This window comes from Protomyctophum parallelum (genome assembly GCF_964188405.1).
Source record: "Protomyctophum parallelum genome assembly, chromosome: 7".
NCBI lineage: Eukaryota > Metazoa > Chordata > Actinopteri > Myctophiformes > Myctophidae > Protomyctophum > Protomyctophum parallelum.
Window position 1 is genome coordinate 39,704,924 of NC_139705.1, and position 21,547 is coordinate 39,726,470.

General features: G+C 42.2%; 1 protein-coding gene across 1 annotated transcript; it reads left to right on the forward strand.

The window, feature by feature from the left end:
* Positions 1 to 10,264: 10,264 nt before the first annotated feature.
* On the forward strand, positions 10,265 to 19,180 carry LOC310861483 (protein-serine O-palmitoleoyltransferase porcupine-like). Its single transcript, XM_083768944.1, has 15 exons — positions 10,265 to 10,327; positions 12,031 to 12,173; positions 12,589 to 12,781; positions 13,205 to 13,248; positions 13,654 to 13,835; positions 13,956 to 14,086; positions 14,525 to 14,545; positions 14,886 to 14,900; positions 15,010 to 15,135; positions 15,223 to 15,323; positions 15,777 to 15,853; positions 16,003 to 16,066; positions 16,913 to 16,998; positions 17,370 to 17,480; positions 18,169 to 19,180. The coding sequence occupies exons 2-15, from the start codon at positions 12,038 to 12,040 to the stop codon at positions 18,268 to 18,270; spliced, it is 1,389 nt and encodes a 462-aa protein (XP_083625070.1). The 5' UTR covers positions 10,265 to 10,327; positions 12,031 to 12,037; the 3' UTR covers positions 18,271 to 19,180.
* The last annotated feature ends 2,367 nt before the right edge of the window (positions 19,181 to 21,547 follow it).

Genomic DNA, 21,547 nt, shown 5'->3' on the forward strand with positions numbered 1-21,547 from the left:
TTCTAGTTTCTGCTTTTCCTTTTAATATCTCACCCTTTTCATGTTTTCTGTCTGTCTGTCTGTCTCTATTCCTTTGTCTCTTTCGCTCTCTGTCTAGCCTCGATCGGTACCCATGCTTTTATTTTCGTTCGCATTCTGTCTCTCTCTTTCTCTACTCTTCTCTCTGCCTCTCTTTCCCTGTAGTCATTTATCAGTTGGCCAAGGACTAACTGCTCCTCTTTTGTCAGCACACAGCTCTCCAGTGTTCCTTAGCTTGTGTCCTACACTGACATGCATGCAGGCACGCACACACACACACACACACACACACACACACACACACACACACACACACACACACACACACAGACACACACACACACACGCGCATACTGTACACACACACACACACACACACACACACACACACACACACACACACACACACACACACACACACACACACACACACACACACATATTCACTCCTATTTCTGCTATCTTCTGGAGCCAATTTGAATTGTGATTTCATGGATGCTGTGTGGTTCAACAGCCTTCCAGTCACAGACATTTACCATTCAGACTGCAGTGACTTGTGTGTGTGTACACAGCTACACACGCACACACACCCTCACACACACACACACACACACACACACACACACACACACACACACACACACACACACACACACACACACACAAAACACTGTACTTGTGAGGACATCAAAATTGTAGACAATTTTATAAATAGCGTTTTTACCATTTTCGGGGCAATCTCTTACTCTAAGCCTATAAGCCGGTGTTATACGACACAATTTGAGCTTGTAGATCTGTTATTTATGTATGCGACACTGACAGTTATAACTTCAACCAAACCCCTAATTCTAAATGGCTTATCGTTACCTGATGCTTTCCTGATTTTAAGTCTAACACTATATATTTTTCCACAAATAAAACAACTGTTTCTGCATGCAGAGTCATATTTCATTGTCTCTTAATCCTGTCACAATATGTTAGTCTACTTTAACTAAAAGGTCAGAACTGAGTCAAACTGTCCAAAATATCCACATGAGGAAACTATATAGGTCATCTCATTCAGTGGACCAATCAAAGGTCATCTCATTCAGCTGGACCTATGAGAGGTAATCTCATTCAGTGGACCAATCAAAGGTCATCTCACTCAATGGATTTATGGACACAGCAGACGACTTTGTTTACAAACAATAGACACCAAGGCCTTTTGCCTGCCTGCCCAACACGCACATTTAATTCTGGGTTGACAGTTCATGTTCACTTATGGCAACCCCTCCTCCACACCGTAGAGTATATTAATAGATAAGAGACGGCACCCGGAGGAAACCCTGAGGCGAAATGGACAGAGTGTTTTATTGGTCACTGTACTGTACTGGCACACCCGAAATCATCATATATACAGTTAATATGTGCGTGTGTGTTTGTGTGTGTGTTCGGTTGCGCACAGGTGGTGAAAAACAACCATATGCTGTTTTCGTGCTAAGACCCAGCCACCCAGCCACACACATAGCTCCGTAAGGGAGTGGTTGCACCACTCAAAAACCATCCAAGACAATGCATGGCCCTTACAGATTTTATTTTTATGTTTTTCATCATTTTCCTCTAGTTTCACCCTTTGGCCAATTTCCATTTTGGAGCAGCATGGACTCTAGGGGCTGCTAGTGGAGCTGGTAAGTTTTGTTTTGATTCTCCTGATGTCTCAGCAAGCCTACGATGTGTCTAAACCGTTCACTTCATAGTTCAACTTCAGTGTAACAAAACACTGCTCACACGCTTACACTGCAGACTTACTGAGACTTTAATGTTGTTTATTGTTGCTACAATGTTGAGGCACTTTAATTTTATACAAACTCCCACTGACGAATATACAAATGTTGTAGTGTGCTTTTGCCAAAGTGTGGGGAGGCATAACAAGCACTTGTCTGGAAAAAGAAATAAATAGAAAATATTATACATGACATGAGTATTATTATGCATGAGTGAGAAACAGAGATTCAGCGTTTGACCAAGACTCAGCATAGACTAGGGAGGTTTTAGTGTTGTTCAGGTCGAGGAGATAATATGAAGGGGATAGGGAAGGAGATAGGGAAGGAGAGACAGACATGGTAGACCGACAGGTCAGTGCAGGTAGACAGACGGGGTACCTGTCCTGTCCTGCCTGCCAGACAGACAGACAGACAGACAGACAGACAGACAGACAGACAGGGCACTAAGAGCATGCAGTGCAGTAGAATTCTAACAATGTGCTCATAATTTATTTAATACTGATAATACACTTGTTCTCAGCTTTTGTGTGTGTGTGTGTGTGTGTGTGTGTGTGTGTGTGTGTGTGTGTGTGTGTGTGTGTGTGTGTGTGTGTGTGTGTGTGTGTGTGTGTGTGTGTGTGTGTGTGTGTGTGTGTGTGTGTGTGTGTGTGTGTGTGTGTGTGTGTGTGTGTGAGAGAGAGAGAGACAAAGAGACAGGGAGAGAGTAGTATAGATGTTCCTATAGTGGGTGTGCCGGTGGTAGAAGCCCCCTGGAGCAGCTTCATTCACATTCTGCAGGAGTCACCACCCGTGTTGAAACCATTCCAAAGCAAGGAGATGCCATGAGATGCTGCAGAGATGAGATACTGAGATGAAAGGATGTATATATGGAAATCTAGTCTCATGGCTCTGGACACGGTTTTTGTGTGTGTGTGTGTGTGTGTGTGTGTGTGTGTGTGTGTGTGTGTGTGTGTGTGTGTGTGTGTGTGTTGGGGTTGGAATTATCAAACATCCTAAAATATTGATGTCCTCACAAGTACAGTTTACCAAAGTGTGTGCATGCGTTGGCCGCAGTGGAAGGAAATGTACAGTATGTTAAACATTTAAGTTTAGTGTAACTATAACGAAAATATAATGCAGGGGCCAACACGAATTTCACAAATTGGTAGCACCTTAGATGACTGTTTATATTTTGGTATGATATATCTTCCAATTCAGTAGCTTAATGTTATATGTTATACAGTGACGATGCTATGGCTGAATTTAGGCCAAGGAGTGTTGACACGTCACATGCTACTTAAAGCATAATGAAATTTGGAAGGTTTTGACTTACCTTAGGTGGTACCAAAATGTGTCTCGGGCCCCTGGACTAATAGGCGATCTAAGCTCACAACGCATCACATCGCACCGTCTCGGCCCCTGGACTAATAGGCGATCTAAGCTCACAACGCATCACATCGCACCGTCTCGGCCCCTGGACTAATAGGCGATCTATAGGCTCACAACGCATCACATCGCACCAGCGTCTTGTGGGTCACCTGGATGTGCCATTTAGAGAAGATTTTGACATTTTGCACCAATAAGACATCAAACAAAGATATTTTCTCTTAGTACAATCTTCCATGCCATGAGGCAAAACAACAAGTGTTATGTCGTATACTCACTTAACCTGAATCTATCATTCAATTATATAACACTTCCTCCCCGTGCATTCTGTCTCCAGAGTTCAGTTCGCTCTCACTGGCTCCGAAAGAACTTGGCCAGCCATGTGAAAAAGCAATACAAGCAGGAGAAGTAAGTGGCTTACTGAGAACTGCCTGTGGCATTTTAGGAGAATTCACAGATAGTTGTGCAAAAGAGTAAAATGAGGAGACAGATCGAGTAGGTGAGGAGAGGCTTCAGCAAACATTAGATATAGAAGAGAGAGAAGAGATAACATACAATGTCAAGGGGTTGAAAATGGAAAATACAGCTGCACATTTTTGGAGTATCTCAGCATAGCAAGGGGGAAGGAAGGTGATTACCACTACGCCATGAGGGAGGATGAAGGCTTAAGTCTGATTTATACCTTGTCGTACAACAGCGCCGAAAGCTGACACGACACATTGTGAGCTTGTAGGTTGACAACACGTCCTGGCTGGACGCAACACATTGTGAAGTTGTAGGTTGGCCATTTTCTGTGTGCGGCACACTCTATTTTCACGTGATCACAATGTCTCTCAACCTTTTCAGGTTCCCTTCTGTTTGGCTTTCCCGTTTTCTTTTGACTAATTGGTTTTAAAAGAATAAAAAAGTGCACGCAATGTGGTGTCAATGTACACTGACATTAGCCTGACACATATTTTTTGGGCGTGGCTAGCGTTCAGGGCTGGGGCCAGGCTACACTGACATACCATCTATGCTTGCACATTGGCACACCCATGGCTCTGGACACACCTAAGTGTAACACATCCATTATTAATTTGATTATCGGCAGATGTGTTGCTTACTAGTCTGTTTGTTTGTTTTTAATCAGTAGGCTGTAGTTTTTTCAGTGGACTGACCTCATGCTTCCTTCTATGCATGAGGAGTCCAAGCTGCTTCTTTTCACCTGACAGGGGGAGTTTCCCCGGCCGGAAGTAGTACGTGGAAGGAACACGTTATTCCGACCATGTTCCTTTCCCCTCCATCAGGCGCCCCGGCTGGCCAGGGGGAGGCAGTTTAGAGACCAGGATTACTGCATGTTTTTTGTGAGGGTACCTACCTTAGGGGACACGGGGAGAACACGCAAACTCCACACCCTTTCGCCAACCCCGCCTCGGGTATGGGAGGAGAGAACTCGCCCCCAGCACCCTCAGCGGGAATCGAACCCAGGACCTTCTAGCTGTGAGGCAACAGCACTACCGACGGTGCCACCTGCCCCTAGGTAGTACAATATTGAATAAAGAAAGATTTGGTGGAAGCTAATTTAATTACATAATTAGAACATGTCTATAGTAATATAAGTCAGATTGTGTGATTCCATATTATTCCGCTCATTGTGAGTCTTCTCATAATGAAACTTTCTCGTTATATTGTCTGTCAAAATACAATATTACTGTTATTACTGTTTCCATTTATCTCGTTAATCGATTAATCAAGTTATCAATAACCTGAAGCAATATCAATATCTTTCACACACATCTTGTACATCCCCATCCCACTCGCTCACATGCATTACACACACGCACACACACACACACACACACACACACACACACACACACCTTGACACATAATGAAGAGAGAACCAACAGAATACCCCATTAACCCCGCCCCCCCTCCCCCAGTCCCCCCTCATGTGATCTCACCTAATGGGCTCCCCAGTGGTAGTCTTCTGTCTAAACGCCTGCAGCTTTGATGTAATGTTGCATCTCTGCAGAGGAATCATCATCACACGTACCCTTTCTCTATAGAAAGAATGAGATCAAGACAGAACAACAACAGAGTTTTTATTTTTTAATTAAACCACCGTTCTACCGCGAGGCAGTAGAAATAAACACATAAATAAAAACCCACCCTTCCTCCCTTCCCCACGGTCGGTCAGGTGGGAGATATTTCCTCCCACATACCCGTGGTTCTGCTCCCCCTCCCCTCCAGGCTCTACCAAATCAATACATCATTAGCTGCCATGTCCTTCACCCCATTCCTCATCCAGTAGGCCCACCACCTTCCCTGAGTACTCCTCACCCCCTCCAGTAGACCCACCACCTTCCCTGAGTACTCCTCCTCACCCCATTCCTGAGTAGACCAACCACCTTCCCTGAGTACTCCTCACCCCATTCCTGAGTAGACCCACCACCTTCCCTGAGTACTCCTCACCCCATTCCTGAGTAGACCCACCACCTTCCCTGAGTACTCCTCACCCCCTCAAAGTCCTCCGTGTCCTTCTGTCTTCCTTCCACTTTGTTTAAAGTATTAAAAAAGGGGGATGAAACTCTAGACTGATTTTGTAGTTTGTTTTCCAGTGCATCTTAAAAACTACAAAACATGTCAGGCTGCACAAGACTGACCTTATAGTACACAGTGTCCGTGATGCAAGCAAAACAGCTGCAGCTAATCAAATTAATAATGGGTGTGTCAGGTGGGTGTGCATGACCCCCTACAGTGTACCATAATACCAATAAGGTGTAATTAGCATAAGGTGTAGGTTAGCATAAGGCAGTGGTGGTTGGCAGACCACAACCTTTTAAAGGCACAACATCTGTTAAGGCGAGCAAGATCTACCATAACCAGACAATGCACACCGGTGCCATTTGTGAATATATGAATAATTTCATATTAATAAGAAAGGTAAGACTATCTGCAGAGAAAATTGTGTTGCACAGCAAACAATAATTTATGGGACTAACGTTTTGGCTAATTGGTTTTAAAAGTCAAGATGACGAAATAAAAAAGTGCACGCTATTGTGTGTCAATGTACACTGACATTAGCCTGACACAGAACATATTTTTTGGGCGTGGCTAGCGATGCAGGGCTGGGGCCAGGCTACACTGACATATCATCTATGCTTGCACATTGGCACACCCATGGCTCTGGACACACCTAAGTGTAACACATCCATTATTAATTTGATTATCTGCAGCTGTGTTGCTTACTAGTCTGTTTGTTTAACCTGCACTGGAAAATAAATGAGAAAATAAGCATATAGGGTGTCATGCACCTTTATAAACCCTATATATTTTACTGTTATTCATCGTATGACGAATAACAAAAATGGCATATCTAGAAGCTCACAACGCACTGCAAAGCATTGTGATCTTCTAGATCTTCTACTTTTGATCATTGGTTAATATTTTTAACTTAAAGGTTTTACATTTTAAATGACGTTCTTCCATTTCTTTCCCCCACTGAAGCCTAATTTATAGTCTGAGGCATGGTGGCGCTTGCCGAAAACAGATTTTGAAGATCAGCAAGCCACACTGTGTGTGCGTGTGCATGCATGCATGCATGCATGCATGCATGCAAAATTTAATGCGTATTAGTCAAAGATATGGAGGGGGATGAGGGGGCCAGAGAATGGAAGAATACGGGGGTTGTGCAGCGGAGGAAAGAAGGAAAGAACAGAGCGAGGAGTGGAGAGAGAATGTGAGAGTGAGAGAAGGAGGAGGGGCGGGAGCCGGCTAGGTGAAATGAATGTGTAATTGCGTTGTCGCGACTCAACCCTTCACCACGGCGGAGGAGTGATGGACGAGCCCCAATCCCTCCCTCCTCCTGGATGTGGTGCTGAGCCTGTGGACTGCTGTTACTGTTGTGTAAACAGAGTATGCTGTCAACATCAGTATGCAACCGCCAGCATCACCACAGCCTCTATACGGCCCACACTGTCTAACACCTGATGTGGGAATAACAGGCAAACATTAGGTCAGGGCAGGCGGTACCTAATTAGCGAATGGGCAGCATGTGTAAATACAGGCCATTCTGGAGGGAAATGGTAACTATACGCCTTATGCCACCTACACGGTCTACACACCAAAATGACATACGGTGAAGTTAGCATTTTCTCTCTCTTGATAACTGAGAATACTGTCTTTTTTATTTCGTCATCTTGACTTTTAAAACAAATTAGCCAAAACATATAGTCTAAACAATTAGTCATACCTTTCTTATATGAAATTATTCACTTATTCTTTGTTAGCCTATAACACAATGTCAAAGTGGCAGTGGCCGTGTACATTGTCCGGTTATGGTAGATGGCAGATGTTGTGCCTTAAAAGGTTGCCAACCCACTGCCTTATGCTAAATAAATACACATTATGCTAATTGCACCTTATGTATTCTATAACTTATGGTACTGACTGTAGGGCAACTACAACTATGCTAACTTATGCTAACTATACATCTACAACTTGTACTTCAGTCATGGAGATGAACACTGCCTCAGCCTGCCTTCTGAACAATAGTCTGTCTACTACCTCTGCTCCTCTGCTTCTGCCCTTCTACCATGACCCCAAAACGGGCCGACCATTTCCTTACAAGCCCACCTTTCCTATGTTATTTTATTCACACCCTCCACCCTCTACCACCCTATGTTATTGTATTCCACCCTCTACTCCCACTGCCTTCATTCTGATTTGGATGGAATGCCACCTCAGCACAGATGGCGATGTCGGTCTCTCTGGAGTGGTGACAGAAATGTAAAAACTAATAATAAATGTGAAGGATAATGAATATCCTTCATAACTTTAAGTCAAATAGAGCGTGCCTGTGGAATCTAGATGGTTCATCTGTCTGCATTGCGTCTCTCTGTCTCTCTCTCCCCCTTTCTCTTTAACATACAAATACACACACACACACACACACACACACACACACACACACACACACACACACACACACACACACACAATTGACAATTGATTCCATAATTCTAATGTGACTGCTCTACCACACGAATTGGCAGGACCAGTAGTCCAGATGGAGAGGTCAACTTGAGAAGAGAAAGGGACCATGCCAAATTATTCATTTTCAGGCATCAGAGCAACATAGTAGTATTGAGCCATGCATTGGACAATCCAATTTGGAATATTAAACTACTAAAGTATATTTCAACCGGTCAATGCGATGTTATAATTATAAAGGAGAAGCATTTTCAAGATGTCAGTACCAGAGAACATAAATAATGTTGAAGTGCATCATGTCACACCAGATCCATGTGTCAGTCCTGGTGTCACAGAACCCAGAGGAAACACACTCTACTGGAGCCAATCCAAAAAACCTAGTTAATTTAACAAATTTGAAACATTTGAAAACTATGAGCTAAATGAACACATGTTATTTTACTGTCTGGGACTGTGTTCTTTATCTCCGTGGACATGTGGGTGAAAATGAAATTATATTGATTAAAACCCTCGGAAGCAGCATGCATGTCAGATCAATTTCCAACCTTGAATCTGGAGTTCAGTCCATGAGAAGTGAGTGAGTCCCAGTAGCGCTTAAGGCTTACTTAAAATAACATTGTAATAAATCTCAGCTCAGCCCTGAGGGTCATATTGGGTGTTTATCATAAGAGACAAACTCTCATAAATCCTTGATTGTGACTCTTGAGACTGTGAGACAGCTAGTCTTCCTTGCATAAGAAAATTATGAAGCAAAAGAATAAGAAATAATATAAGAAAATTTGTCAGAGGAGCTTACCAGTAGGCCTTCCATCCTGGTAGGCCAAATCGATACTACAAACCCATAATGGTTATATTGCTTTGTTTCATGCTGTATAAAATAGTTCTCTTGTGAAAAACGATAGGCTACTACAGTACTACTGGGTGTTGAAGTGGATTTCGTTCTTTAATAGAGGGAAGTGTGGTTTCAATTTCTCACATTAAACAACACTGACATCTATCGGTTGTGGCTGAGAACACATGCAGTCACTTTACTTTACTTAGTCCTGCCCTTACTGTACACTTTGTGTACAGTAGCTCTGGTCCATAGCATAGGCAGCACAGAGCTAAATCCTGTAATCTGAGTTTTTTTTTTCGCCACTAGGAAATCCTGTGACTCCTGTCCTATAAGCATGTTTAGTAGTAGCCTAGTACTAGTATTAGCCTAATATTAAAAATAAAATCTGAGAATTTTTTGAGAGTTGTTCGCCTCTTGACATTTGTGTTGTTACAAAATTGTTGTCAGAAAACAATAACACTGTAGGGGTATGGGAGAACGGGGTAAGATTTGCCAGCGGGTAAGTTGAACCTAACCTGACTCTGTCAGTGTCTTTTTAATTGATGACTACAGGGAAAATTAGTTCTCAACAGGCCCGAAAATTAAGGCCCAGCCCTACCTGGGCCATCATCAAACCATGCATGTACACTCAAGACACTGCCCCCGCTGCCACCCGTAGATCTCCATACGGAGCTGACCTATTCTGACATTCCATATGTTGATCCTGTCTGTCTGTCTGTCTGTCTGTCTGTCTGTCTGTCTGTCTGTCTGTCTGTCTGTCTGTCTGTCTGTCTGTCTGTCTGTCTGTCTGTCTGTCTGTCTGTCTGTCTGTCTGTCTGTCTGTCTGTCTGTGTCTCTCTCTCTCTCTCTCTCTCTCTCTCTCTCTCTCTCTCTCTCTCTCTCTCTCTCTCTGTCCTTCCTTCACTAGGCTAACTACATGAAGACTTGCAGAGGTAATATAAATAGGTTATCTGGCGCCATCTGCTGGCGGAACTTAAAAAGAAAACATGCATGCGCGTTCACGTGAAGGGGAGTTGGATTCTGACGGGAGTCAGAAAATGAACACCGGTAAATGATTATGATTGGCGCACGAGGCTGCCACTGTCGGATCCCCCACAGCACCGTCATCGAATCCAAGACAGAGGATTGGCTAATGGTGCGTGTCTCTCCAGCGGTCCACTGGTCCTGATGCTGCTGTGTGAATGGTGCTCATCCATCCACATCCAGATAAGCATCAGCTGGACCGAACCGAGTGTGCATGAAACACAGACAGACGTCTCCAGGCTCCAGCAGCACTGTGCGGTTTATTATAAGGGACTTATAATAATAAACCAGGTAAGGCAGCAGGCTAGTCGTGCTGCTTAACGGAATACCAAAACGCTTCTTTGAGAGGGTAAGTTAGCAAGCCGCTGTCCGTGGTGGTCAGTTAGTTAAGTGGAGGATGGGGGGTTTGCTGCTCGCTAACCATTCGCTTACATTTTTAGTTCGTAGTCCGACGGTGTCGCCAAAAAGAACTGACCTACAAGCTAACAACGCGTCGACGCGCTGTTAGCTTGTAGTTCTTTTTTTGGATGCGAGTAAAGGGACACATTCACGCGATGGACTAACCTGTTAATTAAGCTCAAGTATATATGTTGATGGCAAAACGATAAATCCTGCCGACTAGGTTAATCAAGCACAGCAAGCACTTAGCCTATCAAAATGATCAGTAGCCATCTGTAGCCTATAGGTTTGGGCTGCAGTGCACGCCAATCTATTTCAAGTTAACCGGCATGATCGCTACGGTTTATCGTGCAACTGTGATCACAGAAACGTCCACGACAGCTGCTGGGTCGACTGCATTGCGGAGAGAACATGCCTCATAGAAAGGACACATATGACATATAAGATGAAATTAATCGGTTCAGTGCTTTTTCTGAGTCTGAGGCGTAATGCAGGGTGTTTTTTGTGGCATATGGTCTACATCATGCCTACAGTGTATTATTATTACTGTAAGATTATTTGACCACATCCTAGTGATTTTTGTAATGTGATTTTCACCTATTATAAGCCTATTATCAATGCTAATATGAAGCCTATACTAGAAGATGTGTTGTCAGTTGCTTTATATTATGTTATGTTATAGCTATAGTCATATTGTTTGATAATATATAGGCTACACACATGACATAACATAACAGATGCTATGGGTTTGATGTTTCCCTGCTATCCTTAGCATTTTATAGCACTTATTGTCTCCACCGAGTATGTTAGAGAGTATGTTTTGCACCCTGTCCATCTGTGTATGTCCGTCCGTCCATGTGTCCCCGCCGTCCGTGTGTACAGTACAGCTAATCTCCGGCCTGTTAACCTGGTCGATGCCAAACTGTGCACACACGTATTCACTCCCTGTATATGCCAACCACGAACCTCTGCCCCAATTTTTCCAGAACGGCCTGTTATAGCGCCACCATATCTTTGATCTTTCATATTCCATTCTGATTGGCTATATATGATTGACATCTAAAGTTTGCACGACTGGCCTGTTTAGAACAAACTGCCGCAAATAACAGTGTCCGATTGCAGTGAAACTGTGCACACACATTCCCAAAAGGAAAAAAGAAATGCCACTTGACATTTTTCAAATCAGCCTCATGGTGACCCAGTTGTGTCTTTAAACGCACGGATCTGAGTAAAAGTTTGTATGCACAATCCCTAGAGGCCAAGGAAAAACGTCTGCCCTGCATTTTTTCAATCTGCCTTTTATAGCACCAATAGGAGGCAGACTTATTCAGATTTAACCAAATATTACGCAAATTGGTACACATTATCTTTATAGTCATGTGAGACAGGTCTGTGTGATTTTTTTATATTCTCTTGTATATTCTCTATAAGGAGATTTTTTTTTTTAAACTAAGGGGTCTAAATATTATTATTATTATTAAAGTTGTTTGTTGCAGGGTTCATGCCATTTACTCAGATCCCGCACTTTTGTTGGATGACAGCAAAAGTGCAGGATCTTTTGCTGTCATCCAACGCTCTCCCTCTTGCTGGGATAATTCAAACGTGAATTCACTGAACATAATTGTGTCCTGTTTCTCTGCTCTTTTCTTTAAGTGGAGTGATGGGAGCATTCAGTCGACAGGAGTTCTTCCAGGAGCTGGCCCAGGGCTGCCTGCTGCCTACAGCCCAGCAGGGCTTGGAGCAGGTATGGCAGCTGCTCCTCATCTGCCTGGTGTGCCGGCTCCTCTGGATGTTGAGTAAGATCCACTACTTTATACTTCTATTCCACTACATCTTAAAGGCAAATGTTGTACTTTTACACCTCTATAATAATTTGAAAACTTTAGTAACTAGTTACTTGCTTGTAGGCTTGTAGACCTGCTATTTTCTTCTTTTAAAGATTTATTTTTGGACGCCAGCGTGGTGGTTTGCTATTTTCAAAGGATCTTTATACTTTTAATTAAAACCTGTGAAATGGGACCCTCTGCATAATGAGTAATTTTACCTTTGGCACTTTAAGTGCATTACTTTGGTACTTTTATCTGAGTGCATTTTTAATATCGAACTTGTAACAGATTATATTTCTACAACAGGGTATTAATACGTTTACATATAGTAAATAAATGTGTGTTCTTCTTCCATCACTGATTATTTGTCTCTCACCTCAAACAGGCCTCCCGCCTTTCTTGAAACACCTGAGCACCGTGGCGGGGGGCTTCTACGCGCTCTACCTGTTCTTCGAGCTGCACATGATCTGGGTGGTCCTCCTCAGCCTGCTCTGCTACCTCATCCTGTTCCTGTGCCGTCATTCCAGCATCCGCGGCACCTTCCTCTCCATCACAGTCCTCATCTACCTCCTGCTGGGGTGAGAGAGCCCTGGTGTCTGAGTGCCAGTCCACTGTCTGGAGCTATATGTTTCTCAGCCTGGGTTCGGGGGCCAGGCTTCAAATAGGTTCAAAGATTGCAGATCTATAAGCTCACAATACAGTATGTTGCAATGCGACTTCTTTGTGAGCTTGTGTCGGCTATTTTTGTTTGTCATCAGTAGCCTATGGAGATGAAGTGGTAAAAATGTCTGGGTGTGTGCATGCGTGTGTATGTGGGCCCGGGTTGAGTGGTCTCAGCTTTGTCAGGTGTAAAAATAAATCATGGTTGGGTTGGGAGCTACTGGAATAGAGATCAGTTCTCTGTCTGCAGTGGAGGCTATTGATAAATCAAAGCCGTTGTGCTGGATTGTGGTGAAGGCTTTATCCAAACTGAAATAATTGTTTTTGTTTCATTTGTTCAGAGAGCTTCACATGATGGACACGACCACCTGGCACAAAATGAGAGGTAGGCTCAGTTCTGGAGGCACTTAAGCCTAATTCATATACAACGGTGTTGCTTGCCGAAAATAACAGATTTCAGACAAATAACACCATCGTGCAACAGAGTAACCACTTAAGTCCTATAGTGAGTCACACAGCAATGTGATAGATTCGATAGCCAAATTCAAGCTCACAATACGTTGAAGCCATGCTTGTAGATCAGCTATTTTAGGTATTTCTTTTATAATGTAACATTTACACCTATTGACATACACAAAATAGGGATGCCAGGTTGAAACTTTAAGATTTACAGCATTGAGTTCTGGCCGTACAATGCAATTCTGCTTACCTCAGATTTCCATCTACGCTGATGGATCTATTGTGCAATGTGGTCAATATTCTGAACCCTAATGGGTGTTCTTCCTCCCAGGTTCCCAGATGGTGGTTGCCATGAAAGCCATCTCTCTCGCCTTTGATTTGGACAGAGGTGTGGTGACCAGTGTGCCCTCGCCTGTCGAGTTCATGGGCTACGTTTACTTTGTGGGTACAGTCATCTTTGGTCCTTGGATCAGTTTCAACAGTTACAAAGAGGCATTAGAAGGACGTAAGCTGGTAAGCATCATGTTTTGGGAGGCAGAGCAGACCTGGTTGAGAATGATTTAAAACAAATCTATACACATGTGGGTTGGCACCTCTTTTTTTAAATTTCTTTCTGTCTTTCCCCCGGGCCAGAGCTTGTCGTGGTTGTGGAAAGTGTCCATTTGCTGGGTGAAGAGCCAGGTCTGTCTGGTTATCTCCAACTGTGTTGCCCCCTACCTGTTCCCATACTTCATACCTATCTTTGGAGACAAGCTGCTGCGAAGGTAAATGGATCACAGCAATTCAAAAATCCTGGTTATTATCTACAGCTTTGATTGTTTTCTTGCCTAGCCTGTGTGGCGCTCCTCCTGTGTGAGGCCTAAATGCTCTGACGTACTTCGGTGTCGCTTCCCGAAAATAGCCTTATCTACATGCTCACAATGAGTTGCAGATGCAATATGTTGTGTGTGCTTTACATCAGCTATTCATCCGTTGTACGAGTATAAATCATGCTTAACTGTGGGTGAAATAACTTGCCAATAGATCTTCATGAAACTGAGATTGATTAGTTAGCTACATCATTAACTTTTGGTAATAATATCTCAAATAACTAAGGAATTAGAACAAGAGATGTTAATGTGGCAGGTCTTGCTCCTTCAAGTGGTGTTTGTTTAATTTGTGTTTTGTTGTTTTTCTTCCTATTACATGCTATATGACCACAGCAAAAAGAGAAGGAAGATCAGGTTAGTTCATTGATTAAACAACACCTTGCCACACAACATAAGCCACTATTGAGTGTTTGTATTCAGCAAATGGTTGTCCTCGCCACTGCGTGTACATCTCATGTTTACCAGCTGTGAATGTGACAAAATGGGAAATGGGAAAAGACAAAATAAAAAGTATTAACAAAAGCTTATGATTAAATAATAGCTACATTTCATCCATTATAACGCATTGTTCCTTTTTCTGAAAAGTAATACAAAACAAGGTTTCCGCCCAACAGTGATGATTTCTATGAAAAAGTGTGTGTAACTGGTGAGATCTAACTCAAAATCCTTTCTCTTCTGTACATTTGCTTCTCAGAGGTTCTATTGCCAGGTATGTTTGACAAAAGTCAACTCTAACATTTCACAGTGGTGTATATGCTATTAATTCAGTTGTGTTTCTGCTGAGTTTTAAATTTTGTGCATTATTTCTGTATCTGCAGGTGGCTGTTGTCTTATGAGAATGCAGTCTCTTTCCACTTCAGTAACTACTTTGTCGGTTACTTGAGTGAGACGACCACCACTCTGGCTGGGGCCGGCTTCACGGAAGAGAAAGAAAACCTCAAATGGTCAGAATGAGATTTAAATGCTGCAACAAAGAAAAGTGAATTTAATTTTCCACTAACCCTTCATAACACCTCTCTTTTGTATTCCAGGGATATGACTGTAGCCAAACCTCTGAATATCGAGTTCCCCAGGTCGATGGTGGAGGTGGTGACCTCCTGGAATGTACCCATGTCTCGCTTTCTCCACACCTGTGAGTTGGGAGAGTTGAAGGGCAAAGTTGCTGATTTTTAATGATGAATCCTGTCGTTCTACTGTGACGGAGGACTAGGGCTGCAACTATTGATATTCTTAGCGATGGAATATAAGTGATTAAATCGATTACTGTTGCAGCCATATGAAAATCTGACATAATGCTTTCTTATGCTGTCCTCTAAAATGCCATGCATGGGAAGTCTCTGTCACCTACTGTATATAAGATGACAAATTGAAATGTGTCATCTTATGTAGACTAGAGATATCTTTCACACACATTTCAATACATTACAATAGAGTGATATTGTTCAAGTTAGAAATCAGTGACTCTTCATCTTTTAATTGTAATGCTATGTGGAGTGTTTTGCATTCTTTTTCCACTATGAAGGAAATTACAATTTACTCTTTAAATAGACAAGGCGAAGCAAACCAGAATTGTCTCCTTTCACAGATGTTTTCAAGAGCGCCCTCAAATTCGGTACCTTCTCGGCTATCCTTGTGACCTACACAGCCAGCGCGTTGCTACACGTGAGCTTCATGTCTAAACAGACACCATTGCTCCAGTCCTTTTGTGTTCCATAATATTGTAGTACTACTTGGTACACGTGTACAGTATGTGCACCACCAAAATGTCCTTTAATTTATTGTGGCTCTTCTGTGTGTTTTGCGTTGGGTAGGGTTTGAGTTTCCATCTGGGAGCGGTGCTGCTGTCTCTTGGGTTCATCACATACGTTGAGCATGGTAAGTGTCTGTTTAATGTCCACTCCATTCCAAACAGTATTGTTGAGACCAAAGGTCGCAGTTTACTATGAAAACCTGCCAAACCCGTCCGTCTGCACATCAGTGAGCTGGATGCAATCCTCCCTGGAGGGGAGAGAACAGATGGTGGAGGTGAACAGAACACTGCCCCCCTTCCCCCTCCCAGTGAGCTGTGGCGTTCCACAAGGAAGCATACAGGCCTTTACTGTTCCTAATATATGTAAATGACATCAGCTTGTGACTGCAACTTGTTCCTGTTCGCAGATGACTCAGCACTGCTGATCTTGGACAGGAACAAACTGCAGGTTGAAAAGGCCCTCAGCTCTGAACTCGGTAGAATCTGTACCTGGCTTGCTGATAACAAACTATCTTTACACCTGGGAAAAACGGAATCCATTCTCTTTGGATCAAATAGTAATCTCAACAAGGCAGATGGCTTCTTGGTTAGAGTGAGTGACAATATTATCACACGAAAAGATGAAATTACCTATAGGTTCCATCCTGGAGGCAAATCTTTCCGGTGATAAAATGGCCACCAACGTAATAAAAAAAGTCAACCAAAGAACAAGAATCAAGATTCCTAATTTCGCTCCTATGCCACCAAAATGTGTGTCGCCCTACCAACAGTCAATAAGACATGCGAATCTGGCCAATGAACCCTGGCCATACCGGTTTTTCATTGTTACATTTTTTGATCAAAGTTGATCCCATGCAAAAGCGACAGTACTCGCCCAGCAGTCTGGGCGAGTTTACATTTTATGGATGTAAAATAAATGATTTGTGTAGCTTTATTTTAATGCTCTTCTGCAATGGTGTACTCTTTTTCAGTATTCCGAAAGAGGCTTGCAGCCATATTTGATGCATGTGTACTGTCAAAGAATTGCCAACCAAACTGCACACACCGGAACAAAAAGGTAATGTGTGTTGGTCTCTTCTCTTCTCTTTCCTTTTGTTTTCTTTAAGATACTATATTGTCTTGACTTTCATTCATTAGCAGTGATCTTTGCTGTTGTCTGTCTGAATACATGCAGAATATATTATCAAATCATCTTGCCTTCAAATTTCTACTACCAGACTGTCAATCACAGGAAGAAAAAACTCTAATTATCTATCGGCTCAATAGAAAGATGAATAGATTGTTTATTTTCACTTGAAAAGCAGTGGGGAGGAGAAAATAATAATAATAATTCTAAAAGAAAGCAGTGCACCATACGTACTGCTGAGTTGATCTTAACTATTTTTCTTAACTATAATTGATCTTAACTATAATTCCCTGTTTCTGCAGACACTGTGGGTGTACGTGATAAATACAGTGTTCAGCGCCTTGGCAATCCTCCACCTGACGTACCTGGGCTCTGTGTTCACTTCCAGCGTTGACTATATTGACGAGGATGAGGTGAGGTCGCCACACAGCCGGTTTTATTATATACCGGTACATTTTTAATAAATGTAAAGTATTAACAAGAGCTTGTGAATAAATAACTACATTGGATCGATTGGAACACAGGTTCTTTCATCTGGAGGTTTCTACCCTACAGTGACGATATGAGTCTATATTTATATACGGTGGCATGGCACTCACATCCAGTAGGACACTTGACAGTACAGTATGTGACATGGTAACGTCCTGTGACAGAATGTAACCTCAGCCTGGATATTTTTAGGGCCTGCTATAGACTGAAGAGTTCTGCAATTGAGCTGGCTTTCCAAGCTTACATAAATTATTATTATTACTGTATGTTGTCGCTGTCGGGTGGGAAAGCTTGTATGTTCAAAACTGTTACTTTTCAGAAACTGGAGAAAAATAACCTGTGTTAACTGTTAAGTCCAGTGTAAGGTCTTGTTAATACTTTTCAATACTTCTGACTTTTTAGAAAATAGCAGATCTACAAACTCAACGCACCGTGTCAAGCTTGTAGACATTTTGTGACATTTGTATAATGTAGCAGGGCATTAATTTATTATCTTGGCAACAGTCGAAGGTTGATAATGATTAATTTACAAAAAATGAAACAGTTGAAGCGTGGAGATACAATTTTCTGCACAACAGCAACGAAATAATACACATATATCTCTCCCGACAGGACGATGTAACGCATCACACCATTCAGAAGTGGTCAGAGCTCAGCTGGACGAGCCACTGGCTCACGTTTGGAAGCTGGGTATTGTATCGTCTGATCCTCTAGTTTCTGAGAGACCGAGAGAAAAGCGAAGGAAGCAATAATGAAGAGATACTGTATTTGAGACTGGCTCTCCACACCTGCACTGTGACCTTATACCAAGAGACTGGAGCCACCCTACATAGTATACACCACAGTAAAGCAACACCTCTACACAAACATGCAGCGCTCAGGATAATCATATTCTATCTACAGTATTAATATAACAACAACCCACTGTGGACTATTTTTGATACATTTTAAATAATTGCCTCCCCATTACATCCTTTGATCTGTGACGTCAACTCGCCGAGTTGTCAGCACCAGAAAGATGTCTCACTGCGAGTCGCAATCAGTAGCTAACAGCATGGTGGCCATCAGGCACTCTGTCATGCCCTCAAGTACGGTTGTCATTAACCACTTAAACCATATACAAATTCTGGTGAGTTTAAGTTTTTTAACCACTTAAGGGGTCTATACTAGGCTATACTATACTGCTTTTTCTTCCAAAATCTCTATTTGCCAAAAATAGCCGATCTGCAAGCTCACAGGGTGTCGTGAGGCGAATGTTCACCTCAGAATAGGGATGCTATAGGTTCAAGTGGTTAATTTGACTCAAGTGTCAGTTGTGCATTTAGATTTAGCTCACCTCGTGAGCATGGATAAGGAATACAAACACTTTACTTTGGAGTGAAACTAGCACAGTGTACGGATATTGAGGTGGAAATGTTATAGATTTTAATTGTAATTTTAAGAAATTAATATAAATGTATAACTATTTATAAATTTTAAATGCTAATGATGGTGTTTTACTTTGGAATGGGTGGTGGTATGTTCTTCGGTGATCCTAAAATTGTATTTTGTTTAGAGATGTTATTTGAGCTTTTGAAATACTGAAACACACTTTAATATTACAAATACAAGTTTATAATCAGAATATTTCATGCATTGTTATAGAGTAGATATATTTAAGCCATACTTCCGATTTCAAATAGCAAATTCAAGATACCATTCCATGTGATTTTGAACCTGAACGATTCAGCATTGTGTTTTGACGATTATACTGATATTGCTTTGAATAATGATACTTTTATGTAATTCACCAATACGAGAAAAATGACACAAGCTAAAAGACACTGAATACACCTTGTATGTGAAATGTTTTCTTTTTATACTTGTGCTGCATAGAACATGTAGCATTGATCTTAAAATACATGAAATGTAGTAATCTACTGTACCCATTTGAAATGATTTAATCATGCTTCCTGTAAATGTGTAGCTGTTGAGAGTGATCCATTTTTTATAAATTTTTTACCTGAAAATTGATTTGGCACCTTCATTTAATTTAAGGTGGTAACCATCAGTCCGATATCAGGTGCGAGAACACAGATCATATTGTACATATACTGGACTGCTGTAAGAAATACTTGTTTATTTAAATTGCAATTGTTATTTATTTACAACAAGAACGTTATGAATTGTTTGACAGTCAATCGTGTCATCATTGTCATGGAAGTTAAAGAGTTCAAGGGAGAAAAGGGTTAAGTCAAAGAAAAGGGGTGAATAAGAAGTGACAGTGTTCAGTTTGTTTGGCCTTGTTTGTTTGACCTCGCATCCGTTGCGGGGCATCCGACAAGCCGAGCAGAGGGGAGGGGAGGGGAAAGGGAATGGGGGAGTGGATGCAGAACAGGTTCTCTCTCTGCCTCTGTGTGAGAGGGTAGCAGATGTTTCTTTATAGTCCATTTACTGAGGCTGTCGCTTGCCAAAAAGAATTACCATAGCTTGTTGACCAAGCCAGTGGTTCTCAAAGTGGGGTCCCCAGCTAAAATATTCATTGGTAGGAAGTTAGGAACCAAATTAACTCCCGAGTGTGTACAAATATTTATTGGGAGTCTGTGGTCTATGCATACTAAACGGGGGATGTAGGGCCTACTTGAAATTTAAAAAAGAAAAAAAAAAACATTGAGAACCAGATTTTTAGGCAAGCAACACTGTCATAGTACGGAGTATAAATGTGACTCCAGACCTCTCCACAGGCCCATGCAGGGGAGGTGTGTGACGAGAAGAGTTGTTGCACTCAGCCCTGCCTGCCCCGAGGGCCCCCGTGCTTGTTGCGGCGGCAGGAACCCAGCAGCGTCTCCAAAGCCATCTTCACAAACGCCTGGAAGTTATTGCTTCTCTCCCTTCGGCTGTCCTGCGAGGGGATGGAAACACACATAGATAGCTTCACAGGAGGGGACACACAGCAAAGCTCAGCAATTCTTCTCTTTGTGATTCTCCTCGCAGAGATACACATGAATAAATATTTTGATGTTTTATGGGTTTTTATGATTATACAGATTTAGTTGTGCCTCTAAAAATGCTTACCTCCTTGCTTTTTGTTGTCATCTCCTTTCTGATCAACTTTCTTCGGCTGCTCTCTGCTCTCCTTAGGACTCTGAGGTTGCTGAGGAAATAGAATGACAATAATTATTATTTTTAATCCTATTATTCACAGGTTGAAAGAAACCATATTATGTAGATGGCTTTGGCATGGTGGAGAAACCAATTCTCGTACCTTGGTAGCTGACTTCTTGTCCGATTTATTACCTGTAAATTAAGAATACAGATTTATCACATTGAAACAAAATGCATCTCAAATGAATGCATTTCTTTAATAAAATGTAATTGCCTCTTTTTTATTTAGGTTCAAGTGACAGCCTTTGAGGTTATTTATGGAAATATTTCATTTAATTTATATGAAGTCTTAACTCGAAGAAAACAAATCCTATAGCCATATATGTTCCATAGTCCATACCTGTAGGACCTACAGTAACAGAGGCACTGAAATGAACATTTAACACATTTATTTTTATTTATTTTTACCTTTTGTTCCTGGCATTTTGGCTGTGCTCCTAAGTCAGTGCTTCTTTTGAAAATGCAGTGCTTAATGTGGTGTTCAACCCGTACATTTATGGCCCTGGCTTGTGAATGGACGTGTCACCAGGGCCCCTTCGGGAAAGCGTCACCGAAAAGAAAAGAGCCCCGTCAGCTGCAGCCACTGGGCTGCTGAGCCACGCGAAACCACCTGGCCTTTATAATCCCACCATTGTAGAGCCACTAGAACGCAGCATTGTCCATTGTTCACCACACAAGAAAACATTGTCATCAGGTTATTCATTAATCCTCCTGAGTGTTAATATACCGGTAACTGACTTTACTCATGCGGTTGTTCTCAAAGTGGGGCCCAGCCGCCCAGGGACCCCCCCAGCGGTCCTCCAAGAGGTTCTAAGGGGTCCCCAGAATTAGTCCATCACAATCAGTT

What these genes read in the sequence shown, in the direction of transcription:
- LOC310861483 (XM_083768944.1), top strand. Translation starts at nt 12,038, where the DNA reads ATGGGAGCATTCAGTCGACAGGAGTTCTTCCAGGAGCTGGCCCAGGGC. An exon ending in CACCTGGCACAAAATGAGAG is followed by an intron (nt 13,249 to 13,653) that starts GTAGGCTCAGTT and finishes TCTTCCTCCCAG; the next exon opens with GTTCCCAGATGGTGGTTGCC. An exon ending in ACTATATTGACGAGGATGAG is followed by an intron (nt 17,481 to 18,168) that starts GTGAGGTCGCCA and finishes CTCTCCCGACAG; the next exon opens with GACGATGTAACGCATCACAC.